Source organism: Crassostrea angulata, chromosome 7 (assembly GCF_025612915.1).
Source record: "Crassostrea angulata isolate pt1a10 chromosome 7, ASM2561291v2, whole genome shotgun sequence".
NCBI lineage: Eukaryota > Metazoa > Mollusca > Bivalvia > Ostreida > Ostreidae > Magallana > Magallana angulata.
This window is the reverse complement of record NC_069117.1, coordinates 48,573,879-48,595,182: the sequence shown is the minus strand read 5'-3', so window position 1 is coordinate 48,595,182 and position 21,304 is coordinate 48,573,879. Positions and strand designations below refer to the sequence as shown.

The 21,304-nt window shown below is 37.0% G+C and overlaps 2 protein-coding genes across 3 annotated transcripts in view; one reads left to right on the top strand and one right to left on the bottom strand.

The window, feature by feature from the left end:
• Window positions 1-1,698: 1,698 nt before the first annotated feature.
• LOC128156271 (uncharacterized) lies at window positions 1,699-10,520 on the top strand. Of its 2 annotated transcripts, XR_008239695.1 has the most exons (8): window positions 1,699-1,958; window positions 2,808-3,051; window positions 5,818-5,934; window positions 6,263-6,899; window positions 6,985-7,150; window positions 7,464-7,882; window positions 8,184-9,531; window positions 9,627-10,520. XR_008239695.1 is itself a non-coding variant. In XM_052818339.1 (7 exons), the coding sequence occupies exons 1-7, from the start codon at window positions 1,846-1,848 to the stop codon at window positions 8,846-8,848; spliced, it is 2,361 nt and encodes a 786-aa protein (XP_052674299.1). In that variant the 5' UTR covers window positions 1,699-1,845; the 3' UTR covers window positions 8,849-10,520. The 2 variants fall into 2 exon arrangements, 1 of the variants encoding a protein (XP_052674299.1); XM_052818339.1 differs by having other exon boundaries at window positions 8,184-10,520.
• A 3,934-nt stretch (window positions 10,521-14,454) lies between these two features.
• Window positions 14,455-21,304, bottom strand: part of LOC128156268 (protein dachsous-like) — a 31,521-nt gene continuing 24,671 nt past the window's right edge. The window contains exons 12-19 of the mRNA XM_052818331.1: window positions 20,817-21,223; window positions 19,711-20,138; window positions 19,268-19,553; window positions 18,865-19,055; window positions 18,659-18,754; window positions 18,409-18,550; window positions 18,064-18,235; window positions 14,455-17,964 (exon numbers count right to left, since the gene is read on the bottom strand). Of these exons, the coding sequence (XP_052674291.1) occupies window positions 15,459-17,964; window positions 18,064-18,235; window positions 18,409-18,550; window positions 18,659-18,754; window positions 18,865-19,055; window positions 19,268-19,553; window positions 19,711-20,138; window positions 20,817-21,223 (4,228 nt within the window). The 3' untranslated portion in view covers window positions 14,455-15,458. The remainder of the gene's footprint in view (window positions 17,965-18,063; window positions 18,236-18,408; window positions 18,551-18,658; window positions 18,755-18,864; window positions 19,056-19,267; window positions 19,554-19,710; window positions 20,139-20,816; window positions 21,224-21,304) is intronic.

Below are 21,304 nucleotides of genomic sequence, written 5' to 3'. Positions count from 1 at the left end.
GAGTATTTTCTTTGAATAATCGTACTTGTACATGTTCTGTGAATCAATGGGACTCGAGGTCATGCGAGGATCTAAAGACTGTGGGTATGACCCAACCTATCCACCCACCCGAAAATTCAAACTGATTAAATTCACAATGTAAAATGACCGAAAATAGGCCTCAGACACCTCCCCAGGGAAAATTTTTCTTTGAGTATATTTCACCAGATAGTTCAAGGATCATAACACAGTTGTTACAAATATAAAATATTTAGTACTATAGTACTGATATTAATATTTTGTAGAACATTAGGAATTTTTGTCAGTTGTTTTCCTATGATAACATCTATATTATGTGATATACCCGACAATGAATTCTTTTGTAGTCGCAGTCATACGGAAATCTTAGCTTGGTTTTAGGATCCCTCATTTTTCGTCTTTATAATTGTCTCTTTTAATGGTTTAATACTAATATCATACACCCATTTTTAGTCGTAATTTATCAGCCGTAAATTGGATGTAAATGTGAAGTCTTTCTGAGACTGTTCCGCACAGAGAAAGAAACCACGAAAAATCGGCCATATGAATCGGCACAAGGGGTAAGGGTAATTAGTCCCAAAATGTGATATTTATTTCAGAAAAAAATACCTCCCCCCTCTTCCCAAAACTTGACAACAACCCAATGCCCGCTTATGCGTAGTCATTTTGAAGTGCAATTTTTATGTCGTAATTTTTTGAACTCTGAAATGTTATTTTATTAACAAGTTAATATTAAACATTTTAGTTTTAAAATATTTGTCAATTATATATATTTTAATGGTTTCATTATTGTCGACATATATATATTACATACATTCCAAAAACTGAAACTTTAATCTCGTGAAATATTAGAAAGAATTATTATAATCTAATTAATGATAAATTTTTAAGTATCATGCGGAACTACCACAAAAGCAATTTTTTAGAATGTTAATTTGCTACAAATATACAGGTAGTTGATGTTGCATAATTTGAATTAGCGACATTACGCTTTACTAGCTGCAATCTTCATGTTGAAAAATTTTCTTTTTAACGAAAATGTTATTTTCTACTATAATAAAAAAAATATCATGGATTTTACATGTCTGTTAGTCATATTTTTGTGGGAAAAGCCGTTGAGAGGCCTTAGTTGGAACAAAATTGAATTATTGTCGTCCTATTCCCTGGAAAAGAAATCTCTTTTTTTTTGACAAAAGTTAATGATTGGATCAAATCTATATATCTAAAGTTTAAGTTACATGCATGCAGACTTATCATACTAACAGGTTTTTGCACCAAAATAAAATTCTAAAAAAGTAAGCTCATATTGCTTTAACCTGCTTTAGTGTATATGTACTAACTGTTCACATACCAGGTCCCACTGGTGTGATATATCATTTAATAGATCTATGTTTCGTTACATTTATACATTTGTCGTTATTCGAAAATACATCGTAAAGTTACAAAAGATTCAGGTTAAGTTTTTGGGCTTGTTAGCGCTAACCCGGCTCTTTATCTCTAACGTTATTTAATTTTGTAAGCCGAGAACATTTTGCAGGAAATACGTTTTATGACATCCAAGTTTTAAAATTGAAGATAAGAAAATGATTGGAAAAAAATGGGGGTAACGATACTTTTGTTTGATAATTTCCTTGCTTTATTCCGCTGCTATCGACCATCGGTAGGGTAATGTTTTCTCCCAGTGTGTGAGAGTATATAATAGGTTCTACAGGCGCTACCAGCCTCATTCCGTATGCTGTAAAAACAGAACTCTCCGCCTTTATCTACCTGGCCTTGAATGACCCTATTATAGTTTCTCTCAGGTGCTATCAAAATCCAGCGTAGGACATGGCGAGGAGTATCGTTGTAGTTATTTGGGTCGGATTTTGTGCGACCCTCGTGAAGGGCGTCAACAGATCAGCATGTCCGGTCACCCTCAACCCAGCACCGGGAACTACCGGGTAAGTCTCTCTCTCTCTCTCTCTCTCTCTCTCTCTCTCTCTCTCTCTCTCTCTGCTAATTAAGTCTTTAAAATACACAAGAAGTTGAAAATTCTTCGCAGTACAATAACTTAAAAAACTTGTGTCGTCTATTTTAAAAAAGATTTTAAAACTGGCGTTTATTACATAGGCGTCGGGACTGGGGGGGGGGGGGGGCTTAGCCCCTCTCCTCAACCTTTTTTGCAAAGTTAGGCATAACCATAATCTCTTTTCTTTTTTTTTTCTTTTTTTTTTTGCTTGTGAAGATTTTTGATGAGTCTAGGCCCCCGCTTTCAATTTGCATCCGACGCCACTGTATTACATGAATAGGTACTGAGTACATGCATCTCATTTCGAACTATCTATTCATTGTCATTTCTGAAATGAGAGATGACTCTTGCGAATATGACAATTCATGAAAATGATTAATTCTCTCATATATGTGTATCAAATATACAGCACGGTGTGTTGAAAAGTACATTCAGTAAAGTGTTTTCTTTTCAATTTGATGTCAGGCAAAGTATTCTGTATAGTATTATGAACTGAAAGATTTCTCTTATAATTATATATTTGTGCCTTTAATTCAATACAAGTATTTATTATGAAATGTACGAGTTCTCTAATTTTTTCTTTATGATACAGTTTTTAGAGGACCGTGGCACACTCATATAATCTTAGTTAAGGTACAATGTCCATGTGATAAGAGGGACAACTCTTCAAATGAATTCAAAATATGCAAACATTTTGGATAAATATTGTACAGAGGAATTTAATAATAAACTTATAAAGTGAAATTTCTCCAATTAACATCACCGTGTTTTCTTTGAGTAGAGTGAATCCTGTTTTGGAGCGGTACGAGTCAGCCCTGCTGATGATTCTGGGATTTGGCGGGTTCTCCATTCTGTTAGCAGTCCTCCACAACTCAGTCCGGAAGTACATTTTCCACGACGAGCATAATCTAGATACTACGTTTGACGCAGGCGGTAACGTGAGTTTGAGCTTGACGGCGGTGACGGTCGCCTCCCAGCTGTTCTGGCCCGGGGATATTCTACACAGCGCCACACTCACAACAAAGGTAAACGTGTTAATGATCGAGATGCCTGTTCTTTTTACACCAGCTATTTAAATGAATTGTATGTATTCATTTGACACCAGGAATCAAAATATGACTTGAAAGTTACTAAAGATTTCGAATTCGTGAAAGTAAATCATACTAAAATTTCCCTCTTTATCATTGGTAAGAACACATGCATCTGAATTTATTCTGCAAAATTCCCCGTTTACATGGCGGTCTGTCAAATTGTTATATCATTTAACTCAATTCAAGTCAAAAACAAAAACAAAACTAAAGGAACACCAGTATCTGGCATACTCCATCTTTATAAATCCAAAACGATAAATTTTCAAACATGCTCTTCCTGGTTTGATTAAGAATTGGTTTAGTTCACTTACTGATATACTCAGCATTAGGTAATATATTGAGACTCAAGTGAAATTTCATCAATAAGATACGGAGACCACCAGTATAGTCGGAACTGCAACCAAGAAAATGCAATTCAACAAACCACTTAAATGTGCAGATCGTTCAATCTGAGTGAAATATTTAAAAAAAATTACATTGTCAGATTTTCTTTGTTTTATTTTTTGTTTGTTTTGTTTCGTTTGTTTGTTTGTTGTTGTGTTGTTTTGTTTTGGGTACTCGCTTGTTAGTTCCGTTCTTGCTTATCATCCTTTCAAGAATGTTTCACCTGAATGAGAGATTTGGAAAGCTTAGACATTCCTCTATGACAAATGACGAATGAAGACATTGATTTGCCAGTGATTTATTTTGACAGAGGATGTCACATGATATCTCCAGTTAGTATATATGCACGAGATAAAGATGTTCGAAATAGAACGCCGAGTACTCTTGAGTCCGCGTAAATCGCATGGCGGTAACACAAGCAGACGTTAAGTGCCTCGTTTTGAGTCGATCTCCACAAAATCAACTTCATAGTAATTGAACGAAGGGCCAAAGAATTTGGCTAATAGACACATGTTGGATCTCAAAGTGTGAATATTTATTTTAGATTCCAATTCAGTCTGACCTCTGCACTAATGAGATTATATCCTTAATTCGGATCGTCCTTTCTTTGCTCTGCAAAGATGGCGCACAATCAAGCTTTCCCACTTCTGTTAGTTTTTCATCATTTTCCCATTTTCAATAGATAATCAAATATAGTGATAGTTATTTGAGAAATTGGGAACTGTGCCACAAAATATCAATATCCTGAACTGGGGATAAAAAGGTCCGACAATTATCTTGGTGAAATCTACGGGAGCAATTTGAAATTGGACAGGCGAATTTGTGAGGTGAAACATGAATTTATGGGGATAAAAAGGATGGATTTAGTTACATAAAAAATACCTGCACGATACTTCACATGTCTAGCCTCATCTTTCTTTATTCACCTTTTGCATATATTAAAATGATTTTATTCGTTTCTTTGCCAAAATTAAGTTGTTGTTTTTTTTTTAGTTTTACACAATTCACTAAGTTTGACTCAAATCCGAATCAGATACTCCCTATTTATGTGGTGCATGTACTGTTTGCATTATATATCTGAAGACCTCTGTCAAGCATTATTCTGATGAAAAGGGAACTCGAGTAAACGCTGATCGAGTTCTTAAAAATGTAATTGATGTATAATTGATGCTTCGTCTACATCCAAAAACAGGAACAAGAAACCAGACTCTAAGCATTGATTCTCTCTTTTTTTCAAGTCTTTATTATCTTTATTTTATATCCCATCTCAGGACATTAAACATTCGATGAACCATTTCTTTTTTGGATGACGGTGTCAAATAAGGACAAAATCGATCGAGCGTGACTGATGGGGAACTCCCTGCCCTGTCACGTGACACCTCTTTGGTAATGCTGACAGTAGCCATACATCATTGGTGGCCCTCTTCCTTAAAAAAGAAAACATGAAATAATTGTACCTAATTGTAATCGTTTTTTATCCCTTTTAATTAAATCTTCTGAAGATTCAAATTTCCGGCTAGGTACATTCAATGACATTAAATGGTCGTCCTTGACCCCATGATTGTAGTAACTAGGGCGCAAGGGGCAGGTTTATAGTTTGTCTTGCGTATTTTTTATCAATTGAAGGTGAAATAGCAGATACAGTGACTTTATGAAAATGATGTCATTTCTTATCAATCTAACAATTTAAAAATCGTCAATTTTTAAAATACTAGTACACATACAGTTATGTTTATAAGCTTAAGGAGGCAGATGGTCAACAAATTACCTATCAGACCTACATGTATTTTGAAATTTTAAATAAGGCATTTTTAGCCATTAACAATTATTAATTAGAGAAAAAAATCCAAAACTTTAAGGTTTAACATTCGAATATTTTCCTTTATATAGTCGAAGAATGGCTACCACCATCCAACTTTCCAATGACAATACTTAGCTCTTTGTTTTGATTTATCTACATAAATATACGTTAATATACGTTGCAAATAGTTGAAAATGATATAATAGCTCATGCCATTTATATACAGTCACATTTAGCAAAGTTTTAAATTAAATTACCAGAATATTTTTAACTTTATAGGTTTCGATTGCAATTTTTAACTTGTTGCCTAAACTTGCAAAACCAAGCCACTAGTCCATTTTCAATTGTCTCTACTCTATATACTTAAACTTTATGTACCGATCGAATTGAATGAAATCTAAATTTTAAGATTATTCTTAATCTTAATATTTAGATCACACCGAACAAAGTCTATATATATTGTTTCTTATATATTTCTATCACATTTGAGTAATCGTTGCTTTTAACATTTGCAGAATGGAGTCGCTGGTCCATTTTGGTACGCTGTGGGAATCATGGTTAACATCTTCATATTCCCGATATTCTCCGTACAGTTTAAAACTCGAGCACCTGGAGCTAAAACCTACTTACAGGTGCAGCAGTAGATAGCCTATATAGCTACATCATGTCAATGAATAAATGCTAAGTTTTTTTTATATGTTATCTCTCTTTATTGCTGTGTACCCAGTACACACAAATGTTTATCGGTTTCTCTTCATAGAATCCACGACTTTGGAATAACAGTACACCTTTTAATCTTTTTATGACGGTTTTTGTATAATTTAATCGTATATCTAATAAAGTAAAAAAAAATTCATTGTGTCACGAAATAAAAAAATATAGATGAAAGTGTAGATATTTTGGAAATCTTCGTCTTATAGTTTAAAACAAAAGATCTGATAAATATTTTGATTGTTTCAGATCATCCATGCCCGGTTTGGTAAATCTGCCCACGTGGTATTTTGCGTGTTTGCCCTTGTCACCAATCTTGTCATCATGATAGGGCTGCTGTTAGCTGGCCGGGCCACCATTAAATCTCTGACAAAGGACACCTCGGACGAGTTTTCGCTCCTTGTAATGGCGGTTCTGTTTGGGTCTTACTCTCTTGTCGGAGGCATTGGAACCACATTCTATGTGTCCTACTTTAATGCCTGCCTCGTTTTCATCCTTCTGATCGTATTTGTGGTGAAGATTCTACACAATGAAACAACAGAGTTTGATTCTATAGGGCACGTGTCTAAAATGTATGAATACATTTCATGTGTGAAAGGGCCGCCTGAAAATGAGAACTATAGCTATTTAACCTTTCACTCTGGTGTAGCTATTCTTTATGGCGTCATCGAGGTGTTTGTGTCGTCTGCTGTCACATATTGTGATCAGGCGTCTTGGCAGAGTCGAATAGCCGCAAAACCTATCCAAGGAGTCTGGGGATTTATTTTGGCGGGATTTATCTGGTTCGCCATTCCTGCAACCATGGCAACCACTACTGGAATGGCATATTTGGCACTTAGCATGGAGAACGGGACGCATCTATTGACACCTGGTCAAATTGATGAAGGTGACTATAAAAAGATGTAATCTAAAGGATCGGTAGCTTAGAAAAGAAAACGAAGGAAATGAATTCTCACATTGACTCTTTGCAGGTTTGGTTACGCCTCTTATTGCAGAGAAGGTTTTGGGGTCGTCTGGTGGTATTCTGATTCTCACGATGGGCGCCATGGCCTTGATGTCTACTGGGTCAGGAGAGGTCATGGCCATTTCCTCCATCATCGTGTACGACATCTACCAGACTTACCTCAGACCGTTTAGGTAAGAGAGCCCGTAACGATTGGTCTTGGACATTAAAGTTTTGCATTGAATTTGGGATCGAGTGCCATTATTTTGAAACCAATTTCTTTGGTAAATTCTCGAATGAATGCTGTGTTTTTAAGAAAAGTTTTAATTTGATTTTGGTATTGATTTAAAAAAAATTATCCACCTTCAAAGTAATAGGTAAATACTTTTTTATTTTCATTTCATACATGTTCCAACTCGCATTCAGTTCTCACTTGAATGACAAAATATGTACGTGAGATACACACAATGGCCATTCTGTTTTAAAATTATATTTTTATAACTGTAGAGACGGAATGAAGAGAAGACAATGTGTTTTGTGCGGGAAAAATAAAAAGAAGACATTAATTGCAACTTATGAAAGTCGCAGTGAACTTCACTGTCAATGTGTCAGTATCGTGCGCTGTCATGGCTGCGCAGAGGACATGGTGCGCAGAAGCGAGGCTGCTGACAACTGTATCAAGCCTCAGTATCAATGTCCTACTCATGGAAACTATCGGCAGTATCAAGACAATCTTATCCACTTCAAAAACTGGTGTATTGTTTGGGTAACTATTGCCATCATTCCTCTAGGAATGTTAGTTTTTGAGTCGGGCATTGATCTCAACTGGATCTTTTATGTCGGAGCCATCGTTACTATTCCTTGTTTCCCACCAGTTCTTCTTTCCATCATGTGGGTGAAAGCGACCTCTAAAGGGCTTATTACGGGTAAAATATAAAGTTATTATAAACAATAGAGCTTATTTGTGCTAAGCATTCATCATTAATCTTAAACGCTTAACTACTCACGATGGTTATATAATGTACCGACTAAGCCACAAACAATCGTGGAACGAAATTACTAGTACATGTAATTAAAGAACAGGTGGTGCTAAACCGGAACCGATAGGTGTAACCCCGGACAATGCAGATTAGCGCATATTGATACGATTTGCGATATTTCAGAGTAAAATTTGCATCAGGTTTATTTTACGGTGGTACATAATGTGTTTATGGCTTTCTTTTTCAGGAGGTATTCTAGGATTGGTCTGTGGCATCACTGCAACATTGTCAGCAGCTACGATGTACGAGGGCGGTCTGAACAATTTCTTGATCAATACTGTCCAGGATTATGCCATTTTGGCGGGAACATGTTCAAGCTTTGGTGGCAGTTTACTTGGGTGCATTATAAGTTCCCTAATAACAAATACTATCCGGTGTCCTGATGATGCAAATGAAGAATGGCAAAAACTGTACGACATTGATAACCCACTAAATCCATGGGAACTGAACTACCGGGAAGAACTAAAAGGTCTCCACTTTGACTCAAAACCAACGTTTGAGCAGATGTCGTCCACATTTAAGAAGGCAAAGATGGTAGCGTACATTGGGGGAGGGTGCAGCATAGCACTGATGGCCCTTGTAATCCCCGGGATCATCATGGCCAGTTACACGGTGATGAGTGAGGGACAGTTCTCAGCCTGGGTCTGGTTCACCCAGGCGTGGGCCGTTGTCATGGCGATCGTCGTCATAGTAGCGCCGCCTGCTGAGGAAATATCTCGCATTGTGAAGCAGTATCGCAAAAACAAGGAGGCGTTGTTAGACGCCAACGAGGCTGCAGATGATGTTTTATTGAAAGAAGTCAACCATAAAGAATTAAATCACGACCCAACACAACCGGTCGCCAAAGTCTGAACTATGTCAAAAAGGACGGTTGGTTACTTTTTGTAATTCTGAAAGTTACTCAGGAGAACAGACAAGCCGTCCGGTTTTAGTTGCCATTTTTGTCTTGGATATATTCAAATTTTAAGTGCTTTTAGGTTTTAGCAGATCAAAATTGTTTGAATTAAACCATGCAACGGTTTTTTGCTCCAAAGCACCTTTCAGAAACAAGTTCAAAGTGAAATGATTTTTTTTTTTACATAATAACTACGTCTCTTTAAAGTAGTCGATTAGATTGAAAGTTTGACTAAACATTGTAATACTAGTATTAAATAGTTTGAATTATGTTTGGCTTATTGTCTAGATTTCGAAATTAATCTCTCGGTAAAACGTTCAGAGATTTTCTTTCTTAATGTGACGATGCATAAATTTAAAGATTTTTTTTCTATCAACAAAGGGCTATAAACTCTTTTCAAATCTCAAAAGAAGAGTTCTTTTTTTGACTTATTACAGGGTAACGAATTCGGTTTAATTCACTGTAATAACGGCTTTACAATGCATCATCAACAAGCTTTGATATATTCAAAAATTTTCTCCACCAAGATACATGAGAGCCATAATTTGATGGCAATTTAAGCAGTGGACAACCACAGTCTGCCATGGGAGAGACATTTGATGCCAAAATCTTACTGGATTGTAAAGACAGTTTTTATTTTGTATGTATAAAATTTGCAGTTGTATTTTTAATGAAGGTTGGTACGATGTTGTTGTATTTTTAGAAAAGATATAGTTGTACATGTTTTTTTTTTAGACTTTATCCATTGGAGGTCTAAGAAGGAAACCTGCATGCCTTTGCATGTTATAGTATGATAAATACTTAAACGAAAATCAACGCACAACTGTTTTCTTTATTCGTTAAAGAAAACCACCATCGTGTAAAAATTATCACCGATTGACTTGTCTCGAAAGCGGAAAAGGTATGGGACTATAATTTGAAGATGGGATCACGTACCTCTTATTTTACACGGGTTCTAAGTGTTCAAAAAGTTCTTCATTAAAAAAATATTCATATTATTTTAGCTTGTCATATTCCATTACAAGTTTCTCCATAACAAAGCACAATACGCATTGCCTTTAGACTTGTCGTCAGATTTATTGAATGTATGATATGTACGTTTGTACACAATTTTAGCGTGGCTACATGTACATTGCGTTTTAAACGCTTTTGGGTATCAAATTTTGCTGATTTTCGGGCACCTGCAGTTGAAACTCAATTCTCTACATGTGTATATATACATACTTTATAAGTGGCACATAGTCGCTTATACTTGGAGCTTAGGACTTGTAGATAGTCGGTTGGTCAAAAAAATAAAAAATGAATAAACATAATACTGATAATTTTTGTAATGAGATTTGGGCTAACAGTTTCTTACTTATTCTTTGAGATTTATATAAATTGTACATGTAGTTCGTATAGAATTCACCGTTGTCTGTGTTGTATGCCTTTGTTATAACAGACCACTTGATGAGACATTGGCTGTTATCTATGTGATTGTCCAACAGAAGCATGCTGTGTTTTTTATTTTGAGGCAGTGATATTACTGGATTAGCATAGAAGCAAATTTTGGAACAGATAAAATCATGTTTATGAGAATTTGATTATTACAATTGTATGAATGTAAATGGAATAAAATGTTTACACGCATCACTTTAATTCTTTTATAATCTATAAATGAGCCTTGCTAACTAAGTGTTTTGATCCATACCCAACGTGGATAGTTTTACTACGGTTTGCTTATCGTATACATGTAGGTAACCCCCACCCACCCACTCCCTCCGATTTTACTTTAATAGAGTGTGTAAAGTAATATTGCTTCCCCTTTTCCTTTTGACTTAAAAGGTTAATAGGTGCTCACTTCAATAAATTAATATTTCCTACGATAGCAAAAATGAGCAAGTGTCGTACTCCATTAACTCACCTGAGCTAAAAGCTCAAGTAAGCTTTCTAGGGTGATCACATTTTGGCCGAAACTTGCTGAAACTTGCGTGGAAGCATCCTCAGGTTATGTATATTCAAGTTCTTTTCAAATTATGATCCTCAGGGATAGTATGGAGCCACAAGAGAAAGGGGGGGGGGGGCAAATTTTTACATAGGAATATATAGAATAAAATCTTTAAAATTCTTCTTCTTAAAAACCGATCGGCTACAAAAAGCTGAAACTTGTTTAGAAGTATCATCAGATAGGATAGATTGTAGTTTGTTATAGTTATGATCCCCAGGGATAGGATGAAACCACAGTGGGGTCCAATTTTTACATAGGAATATATTGAATAAAATCTTTAAACATTTTCTTCTTAAAAAAACATTTGCCTAGAAAAGCTGTAACTTTAGTGAAAGCAACCTTAGATAGCGTAGATTTAAATTCGTCAAAATCTTAAGGAGTATCGGTAGGGTGGGGCCCTCCTTGGGGGGGGGGGTCCAATTTTACATAGGAAAACATTTAAAACTGAAGTGTTTAAATATATCGTTTTACTTATATGCAATCATTTTGACAAATTGGTCATTCTTTAAAATTGTTTAGACTTTATCATCTGGACAATTCCATGGCCTCACAAGGGGTTCAAAGGTTGATTAATAGGTTTATATCTTATAAACAGTTGTTTAAGATCTTCTTGAGAACTGCGATGCTCAATATGTGATCTCTGACTATAAAATCACACTGTTAGAAAAGGGGTTTAATGATAAACATTTAAATATCGGGGGGGGGGGGGGGGGGGGATTTGAATCTTGTTTATACAGAATATGTGAAACTACACTGGCCAGATATTTTGTATTTGACTCCATGAAGCTGGTTTAATTAGGGTCTTCCGTTTCCAACGGAAGACCCTATTGTTTTTGTTAGGTTTCTTTTTCTCTATTTTTCACTATTATTATTCTTTTTTTTCTTAACATTTTTCTTAAAACTCAAATATCTCAAATATGCTACAATGGATTTTTATGAAAATTTCACGAATAATACAAAATATCAAGGTCTTTTATCATGTACATTTTTGTTGATGACGTCACTTCCGGTCGGCCGTTATATTCGTTTTTCTTTTTGTAAAAAGTGATCCTGTCCTCCCTTTTTCGCAAAAACGATTAAAGATAGAAAATTGAAAGTTTCAGGAATGATAGATATTTGAATTTCTAAGGCCGATCAGGTAAAACTACGATCGTCCGTCACTTCCGGTCCGCTCAAACAGCATTTTTGGAAAATTGTGTTTTAAATTTTTTTTTAAATCAAATAATCTACAATTTTTTCCCATCAGAATATGTTTTAAACTTATCAAATTTTAATATGAGCAGGTCATCCGTCACTTCCGGTCGTCACCGTGATTCTCATATTTTGATTTTTTGGAATTTGAAAGCATATGCTTTGTTGACATTTTTGTACTGAATACAAAACTAAAAACCGTTTTCAAATCGGACAATACATTGCAGAGATATTGAAGTTTAAAAATTACATTTTCCTGAAATCTGCATTTCGCAGTGTACTGTAGGTTGAAAAATGAGATTAAAAGGAAGTTAATATGATAGTAAATCGTACCAAATGTCAACAGTTTAATTGAACCCTATCAATTCAAAATCAAACGAAAGACCCACTTGTTGCTCGCAACAAGGTGCTTTCAGGTAATTCAGGCATTCTCGAGAAGCGTCAAAGTTCTGAAGCGAGAGTCTGAGTAGCTCAGTCGATAGAGTCGTGGACATGGCCCAGGTGAACCGGGTTCAAGCCCCGATTGCCGCAATTTTTTTTTTTTTTACTATTTTTCGCTTAGATCTACGATTTTATCTTTGAAGTGATAAGTTTAATCTAATCTATTCAAAAATGGGACGGAAGACCCACTCGTTGCTGGCAACGAGATCGTGTCTAGTTATGGCTATTGTTGCTCAGGTGAGCGATGTGGCCCATGGGTCTCTGATGACGAATTGAAGGAGTAGGAGTTGTTGCTCTTGGAATACAAGCCAAATATGCCCGAAAAAAACCCCTGATTAAATTGTAGAGAACTTTAATTTAGCTGTAATAATATAAACAAAGGTATAACTAGTGTTGTTTCTCAAAATAATCTTTTTCATGATATCATGAAAATATACGCTTTTCAAAATGATAGCGGAACACATCGAAAAAAAATAAAATAAAGTTGTTGCTCTCATTATTTGTCAACATAATTCATACCAGTGTCCTTTCTGATATGATTTTTGAAACAAATAAAATACAAAACATCACAATAGCCATGTAAATTTTGTTTGTTTAGGACAATAGTATTTAAGGGTTCCCAACACCCATGGGATGAGTTTCGCAAAAAGCCATAACTTCTATACTAGTATTCCTTAGAAATATGGAATTCTAACATGCGTTCGACTTGATAAAAGAGTTCAATTTTGGTGGAAAAATCAACTTTCAAAAATTTGTCGCTATTCATAAAATCAAAAGTCCGTGTAGTGTTCAACTTCGAGACCTGCGGGCCAGGAGCCCGAATCTATACCCTTTGCGCCAGAGAGAAAGACAATCAAGTTTAGCGATAATTACATTTTTACAACAATTTAAAATCGCCATATTGTGACATACTGTCATCAAACGGGGTGTCGAGGACCCTAGGCCTTAATTCGAAAATAAAAATGAAAGTATATTTTGAACAAGATGTGTTGAGTCAGGGACGTATATATATATATATACGTCCCTGGTTGAGTAGTGTACAACGATTCATATGAAAGTATATCAAAATGCTGCAACTATCGATTAGATAGGTTTTTTGAAAGCGTATGTTTATTGGCATTTGACACATTATCATTAAAAAAAAGGCTTCTAACAAAATCCGCATTGTTAAAATTCTCAAACTCTCATAGATGGTTTGTTTAAAATCACATTATTCGTATGAAGATAACTAATCAAACCTGGTACATATGCGCTCATTTTATTATAACTTACCTAACAACTAATATAAACGTTATTTTATGGAGTTGTAAACAAACTGGTAGTTGTAAATTAAATATATAGAGCGATAGACTTATAAGCATAACTTCTTGTCCCCGAAAAAAAAATCCCAACACATTGTTCATAGGTGAATTGCCAATGAAAATCAGATACCATATGTAGGTCCATATGCAACACTTGTATAGATAGATTTGAGGATAATTTGACAATGGTAAAATAAAGACAAGGGAGGAAAGGTCCATGAATAGAACCGTTTAAGTGCTCTTAATAATCCTCATCTTTTGTTCACAAAGTTATCAATAAGTTTTAACGAGAGGAACAGGAGCCACATCACTTACTTTCAACTCAGGTGAGCTAAAAAGTTAAAGCAATCAGGTGTTACCGCCTCGTTTGTCCATTGGATTATAATCTGGTATGGATTTTTTTCGGACCATAATACATGTACCAATAAGAATTAGTTTTCAAATCTTTTCAAAGATTGAACAGTTAATCGCTAATATTCTTTTCACATTACTCCAATATTCCTAATTTGAACATAGTGTAATACATGACATATAGATGCACCCCTACAAATTCATATACCGGTAGAAGGATCCTCAATCTCTTTAGTTGGTTATCTTAATCTTACATGTATCTATCTTAAAAAGATAAAACTGACAAACAATATTATTTTTCATTTTTCCTTTATTTGGTATAAATAAATTTGATTCATCTAAACTTTACATGGTATACATAAACTGAAATGAATGAGACAATTTAACCTGTTGACCTGGGATGAACTCTAATTAACTGTTATAAATGACTTTTGATTTTTAAAAAATTTACAACTGTAGAAAAATATGCATATTCATGATGGCACAAAATGAAAAAGTCTAAAATTCTAAAACTACATTGAACTTTAAAAGATGAAATATACAAAATGGTCCATCTAAAGATATGTATCAATGCACATAAATTTGATCAGAGAACATGAGCATTCAATTTTGTTTTAAAAAAGTTTAAAACTAAATGCAAATTTCTAAAAGACTGCAGTATGTCATTGGCACTAAAACATGTGCATAAAATTCAGCATCAACAAGATTGATAAAAAGTTGACAAAACATGGCATGACAATGGGTCATGTCCATTTTGACAATAAGGTACATGGAATTTAAAGTCTCCGAGACTAATTGGTTAATGGTCCCTCTAATATTGCATACCTCACAACTCATTTAATATCAGACAGACAGATGGACACAAGTCCGCTAAAACAAGCACTACACTTATAACAAAGTCAGTTAAAATTCAACCTGAAATCAAAATTGACCCTAGTTCTTCTGTCAAATATTTCATTTTGTTTTAAGAATATCATATACACAAGGATCACCATCAACAATTCATAGAAAAATAAACTACATGGTGATCATGGTGAAAAAAACCCCTTAAATTATACAACAAATAACTCTTTCTGATCAACTGGAAATGTTTCAAGTAAAGTAAAAAGTTTTTAAGTTAAAATAAAAATACAACTTAAATATACATGCATCTTTGTGTCATCATTAAAAAACAAATCATATTTGAAAAAATAAAGTACTACTTTATAATGTAATACTGAGCTAGAAGAGCCCTGCTACTTGTAAGTAACAGCAGACTGCATATATAATATAATATCACAAAATGTCAGGACACTGTTAGATCCTTAGCTCTTGTTCTGACTCGGACGACAGAGCCATCATCTGCCTGTGACCGTTTCCTCGTTGTCTGTTTGGTGTGTTATGACCCGACCCATACGGAGAGATGGAAGGGCTCCGTGTGGCCAGGGGGGTGAGGGAGGGTGTATAGGAAGGGGTGATGGCGGGGGAGGTAAAGCTAGACTCGTAACTGATGGGGGAGCGAGGTAAACTTGGAAGTGAGGACACATTCATTGTACTGTTTGTTCGGGAGGAGTGCTTGCTGCCCTGACTGTTTTGCGGTTGGCCATGTTGCACGGCCTTGGGAGGGGCATTGGTTATGATTGGGGGAGGGTCCATTTTTACTTGGGGGTTAAGATTTATGTTTTGCTTTCGCTGTGGCACAGTTTTCACAGGCTGCTTTTTAGGCGTTTGTCTATCGTCCTTTAATCTTGCGATTTCTGTGAACACATGGGCTAGGGGCTGGTACTGGGGGCCCCAGTCCAGTAGGTAGTCCCAGTTATAGGAGCCACTGTACTCCTCTTCACTGTTTATCACACTCGACAGTGACCCCACATGCTGCTGCATTTCTACAGGTTCATGGAACCCTAAGTCATTATTGCTGTCAGATATCACGATATCTGCACTAGAGTCATTATTATATTCCACATCTTCCCCACCCCCTTCTTCAGTAAACTGATGCATGCTTTCCACTGACTGCATGATATTCTGAGTCTTTATCTGTGTATGAACAGGCTCTATACCGAGCCGTGCCAAGTAGTCTTTAGAGTTCTGAACGGAAGGTTCAGATGTATTGTCATCATCCTGAATTCCTGAGTCGGGCATGTTCTTGCTACGGAACCCACTGGAGTTGTTTAGAACGGAGGAATGTGAATTGATCATCATGATCTCCTCGTCTTCATCTGCCTCCACAGAGCCACGCCCACTGGACTGAGAGTGATGGGACCGCTCAGAGATATCGGGAGTGATTGGATGATTCCTGTATTTTTCATCATAAGCAGGTGGAGACCCATCATCATTAGCCACAGGGAAATCAAACTGATTCGGATACTCGGTTTCATAAACCACAGTCGGGGTCTTCCTCTTCCTGAATCTAATCACAATGATCACGATTATAACTACAAGAATAATGGCCACCAGCACAAACACAACCACGATTGCGATTATTGTTGTATTCACTGGTTCATCTGGTTCACCCTGGGATTGTGCCAGAGCACATCCCGCACATTTGGTGTCAATGGAGACCTCCACAATGGAAGTAGACTCCATCACGTTCTCCACTCCGTTTGTGGCTGTAATAATTAGGGTCACAAAGTTTTTATCCAAGGCACGTTTCTGGCGTGTAGACTCGCGCTTACTCCTGATGTTCGAGTGAAAGTCATGGGACACATACACTTCACCAGTGGTGATATTGACGTTGAAGTAATCCACCGGATTCTTAATTATGTAGAAAACCATTCCAGCGAGTCCGCCGTCCTGATCCGTGGCACTGACCTTGCCGATCGCATGACCTTGTTTGGCGTTTCCAGGAACCTCAAATGCATACTTGTTCTGAGTGAACACTGGTGCGAATTCATCCACATCATTGATGGTCACAATAACAGGCTTCGTGTCCTCCAGCCCCATTGGGTCAGTGACTGCTAGATCAAACCTGTACTGGTTCTGTCCTGGGTCGGAGAGGTATGGCAGGTTCTCATAATCAATGTTCATGTTTGTGGAAACCAATCCAGTGACGGAATCAATTTTGAATACGACCGTGTTTTTGATTTGGTACGAGAGAACACCATAAGGTCCACCATCTTTATCATTAGCATGTGCCTGGAATACCTTTGTTCCGGTTGGTCCTTCATTGACACTGGCATAATAAAATGGCACAGGAAACACAGGAGGATATTCATTGACGTCAGTCACATTTATGACAATGGTAGCAAAAGCAGAGAATCTGATCTGTGTACTGTTGCATCCCAAGCAATCAGTTGCTCTCACGATCAACTTATGTTGGGTGGTGGTCTCATAGTCCAAAGTAGCATTAGGAGTGATGGAGACGGCACCAGTTCTGCCATGGACAATAAACAGACCCTGGTCATTCCCGGATGTGATGGTGTACTGTATTTCGGCATTGACTCCCTCATCATCATCTGTGGCAAGCACCTGTAGAAATGAGTTTGAGTGGGCCGTGTTCTCAGGTAATTCCTTGAAGTACATGGTAGGCTGGAACACTGGTCTCTGATCATTGACATCCCGCACCTCCACAGAGACCACCAGAGTGTTGGTTTTGAAAGGATTGCCGTTATCTGAAGCCTCAATGATTAGTGAATATGTTGGCACTAGCTCGCGATCAAGGTTCTCATTCAGGAAAACTAGTCCTGACTGTCGATCGATTCCGAAAGTATTGTGCTGGTTCCCTGCCTTTATGCTGTAGTAGATTTCCTGTTTCATGTCCCTGTCTGTGGCGGTCACACTCCACAGGTTCTCTCCCTTCTTAATGTCCTCCGCGAAAATAAATCTATGGAAATAAATAAATTTAATTAACACAAATATTCCAACAAGATGCTTTATTGTACTAAATGTTTCAAAAATGTCTTTTTTTGAGAATGAAACTTACTTGGATTGCTGTGATGGAAATTCTGGAGCATAGTGGTTGACAGGGATCACTTGAAGGTTAATGGCTACCACAGCCGATAATCGTGGTCTCCCGCCATCTTGAGCAGTCACCACCAAAGTAATGACCTGTTGATCTTGACGTAGCTCCACTGTCTTATTTGTGAAAAGCTCTCCTAAGAGATTTAAAGACACAAAATAATATCTAATTTGTCCTCTGCAAATATTCCTCAAAACCTTGCAGCATGTTTACAAATAAATTTTCAAAATATGTGCATGATCATCCAGGTATAATAGATGTTTTTATCAGTTAAACTTTTCATAATCTTCTTTAGAACTGCATGTTTACCTGTATTGGGATCAATGTAGAATCCCCCTGTGGGATTTACGATGAGGTTGTATGTCAGTATAGAGTTGATCCCGCTGTCTGCGTCAGTGGCAGTGACAGTCAATATCTTCACACCAGAACCGGTGAACTCAGGAATGTCAGCCTAGGAAATAAATCGAACCACAAAGGTTAAGTTAGTTCTATAAGATATCTGCTTTTTAACAATTAATGCAAAGTTACCAAAACGTCCATGTCTACAAGCTGTATTTACCTGGTAACTCTGTTGAGAGAACACAGGATGGTTGTCATTTTCATCCTCCACATTAACTTCCAAGATGGTCTGAGCGGAATGCTTTGTATCATTGACCTGAAAAGAAGGAAAGACTGGTCAAAAGTTGCTCCATACAACACATCATAAATATATATACCAGTAATTTAAAAGTAAAGATATGTTGCATGTATATTATAAAAACATACCGATAGGCCAACTGCATAATGCTTGCGGACTTCATGGTCCAGAGGTTTTGCCAGTGTGATTCGTCCACTGAAGCGGTCAATGGTGAAGGTGTTTCCAGGGTTACCATTGGGTGTGAAATCATAGAGCAGTGTAGGATTTCTGTCCCTGTCATTGGCAGTTATCAGTCTCACCAAAGAACCAACATCAGCAGCTAAAATTACAAAAAAATTAACATTACAATACCTAGTTGAATAAAAAATCATTTCTACCTATACAGGCAAAAGTCGGTCACAAAATTATTTGTGTTATTCACATTAATACCATGAAAACTCTTTGCTTGAGAAAGAGACCAAAAATAACATGCCCAAAAATTGTGCATACAACTTTTCCTTGTGAAATTTGGTGTTTGTAAAAGACATTTACCTTCGCTAAGATTGACTGGCATAGGGTCAGGGAACTTCGGTCTCTGGTCATTGATGTCCACCACTGCTATGTTGAGGGTACAGGTGCTACTGAGGGGAGGCTGTCCATGGTCCACTGCCTCTATGGTCAGGCTGTAGCTGTCCTGTATTTCATAGTCCAGAGGGAGGGTGGTCACTACAATGCCACTGTGGGGAGGGTAGATCTGGAAGGTGAACCCCTCGTTGCCTCCTATGATGTTGTACATTATGTCAGCATTGCTATTTGAGTCAGCATCTACGGCAAGTACCTGTTAATAACAATCAGAGACATCAGTGATTTAAAAAAACCCAGAAATGATAATAAGAAATACAGATCTTTAAAAATGCATGAAGAGAATTTTCTATTTGTTTTGTGCAATTGGAAAACTTGAGGTCTGAAGAAAACGCCTGTTTCCATTGTCTTACCTGGGTAACATACACCTGGTCCCCTTCCTCACCCTCCCAGGTAGAGGAGTAGTACACATTCTGGGCAAACTTGGGTGCATTATCATTGACGTCGGTCAGCTGAACCACCAAGCGTGTATAAGTAGAGAGGCCACCACTGGTTGCCACCACCATCACATGCACTTCCTGGGCCACCTCAAAGTCCAGCGTGGCACCATTGTTAATAGTGATGGTTCCCGTAGAGGCACCCAATGAGAACACCAGCTGGTCATTGCTGTTGACCAGAGAGTAGGTGATAGGACCACTTCCTGACCCAACGAAGGTGGCTCGGACAGTGGTGACGGGGGTTCCCCTAGAGGGGTTTTCCCTGATCATGACATGGTAGGATGCCTGGTCGAACCTGAGGCTGAGATCTCCAGAACCACCACCCACAGTCACCTCCACAATACCTAAAATATTAGACAAACTTTTATATAATGCAAACCCACAAACACTGGAATCATGCATATAATACATGTAGTCTTAGCTACAAGCAAAAAAAATTATTCAAAACCCCTTATAAAATTTTATATGAGGAATGTCCATGATAAATTATATGCAGGGCTACCTGTGATATAATTTTCTCTTCAAGTTGGTGCAATTAAATAGAGATTAGAGCCTGATTGAATATATTGATGACTGAGAAAATGACAAATGTTATCCAATTTTTCAATGAAGAGATCAACAAATCTCATGGTTTCAAATGTTGGGGACAAATATTCATCTATACCCCAAACAAAATCTTTGTAATTGAAATGAAATTCAAGCTATCCAAATCCTTGGCTTACTTGGGAAGAATGAATCAATTCTTCCATTATTTAATACTGGGAATATTTGTCGTGTTATTGTGTGAAATGGAAACTCATAAGAAATCACATGGAGATTTATTTCAATAAAAGTTTGTAAAAGGATACAATTTAAACTGTAAAATGGAACCCATACAAAATACTTTACAAATTTATCTTTTCAAAGAATGCCCTACATGTCAGATAGGAATAGAGACTGGTAATCCCTCCAAATCTTTCTTATCATTAATCAATATCCCATATTCCCTGTGATTAGCCAGACCTTATCTTGTGTTGACCTACCTGTAGCATTAAGTTCAGGTGTTCCCAGGTCGTTTGCCACCACCTGGATCATGCGGACACCAGAGGTGGTCAGAGTCTGCTTCGTGTAGAGGTCTCCAGTCACTGCATCAATGCGGAACATGTTATAGGTAGCCAGGTCTGTTCCTGAGTTACTCAGGGAATATCGAACTTCTCCATTGATGCCCGAGTCCCTATCATCCGCTTTGACCCTGACGACCAGTGTATCTGACGCCGTGTTGACGGACAGATTCTTGTGGTAGGCCATCTCTGTGAAGACTGGTGCATTGTCGTTGACATCGCTCAGATTGATGCGGACTTGAACTGTCTTGTTCTTGATGTCCTTCTGACCTCCATCCTTAGCAACCACAAAGAATACGTAGGATGTCTTCTTTTCATAGTCAAAAAGGCTGCAAAATGAAATCAACAGTTATAAAATGGTTAATATATATTAGTATCAATTCATTTGCCTAAACATTTTACTCAAAAAT

Excerpts from the sequence above, each read along its gene's own strand:
- LOC128156271 (XM_052818339.1), top strand. The coding sequence starts at position 1,846 with ATGGCGAGGAGTATCGTTGTAGTTATTTGGGTCGGATTTTGTGCGACC. Across the intron at positions 3,052-5,817 it reads GCGCCACACTCACAACAAAG|AATGGAGTCGCTGGTCCATT; the intron begins GTAAACGTGTTA and ends TAACATTTGCAG. Across the intron at positions 7,151-7,463 it reads ACTTACCTCAGACCGTTTAG|AGACGGAATGAAGAGAAGAC; the intron begins GTAAGAGAGCCC and ends TTATAACTGTAG.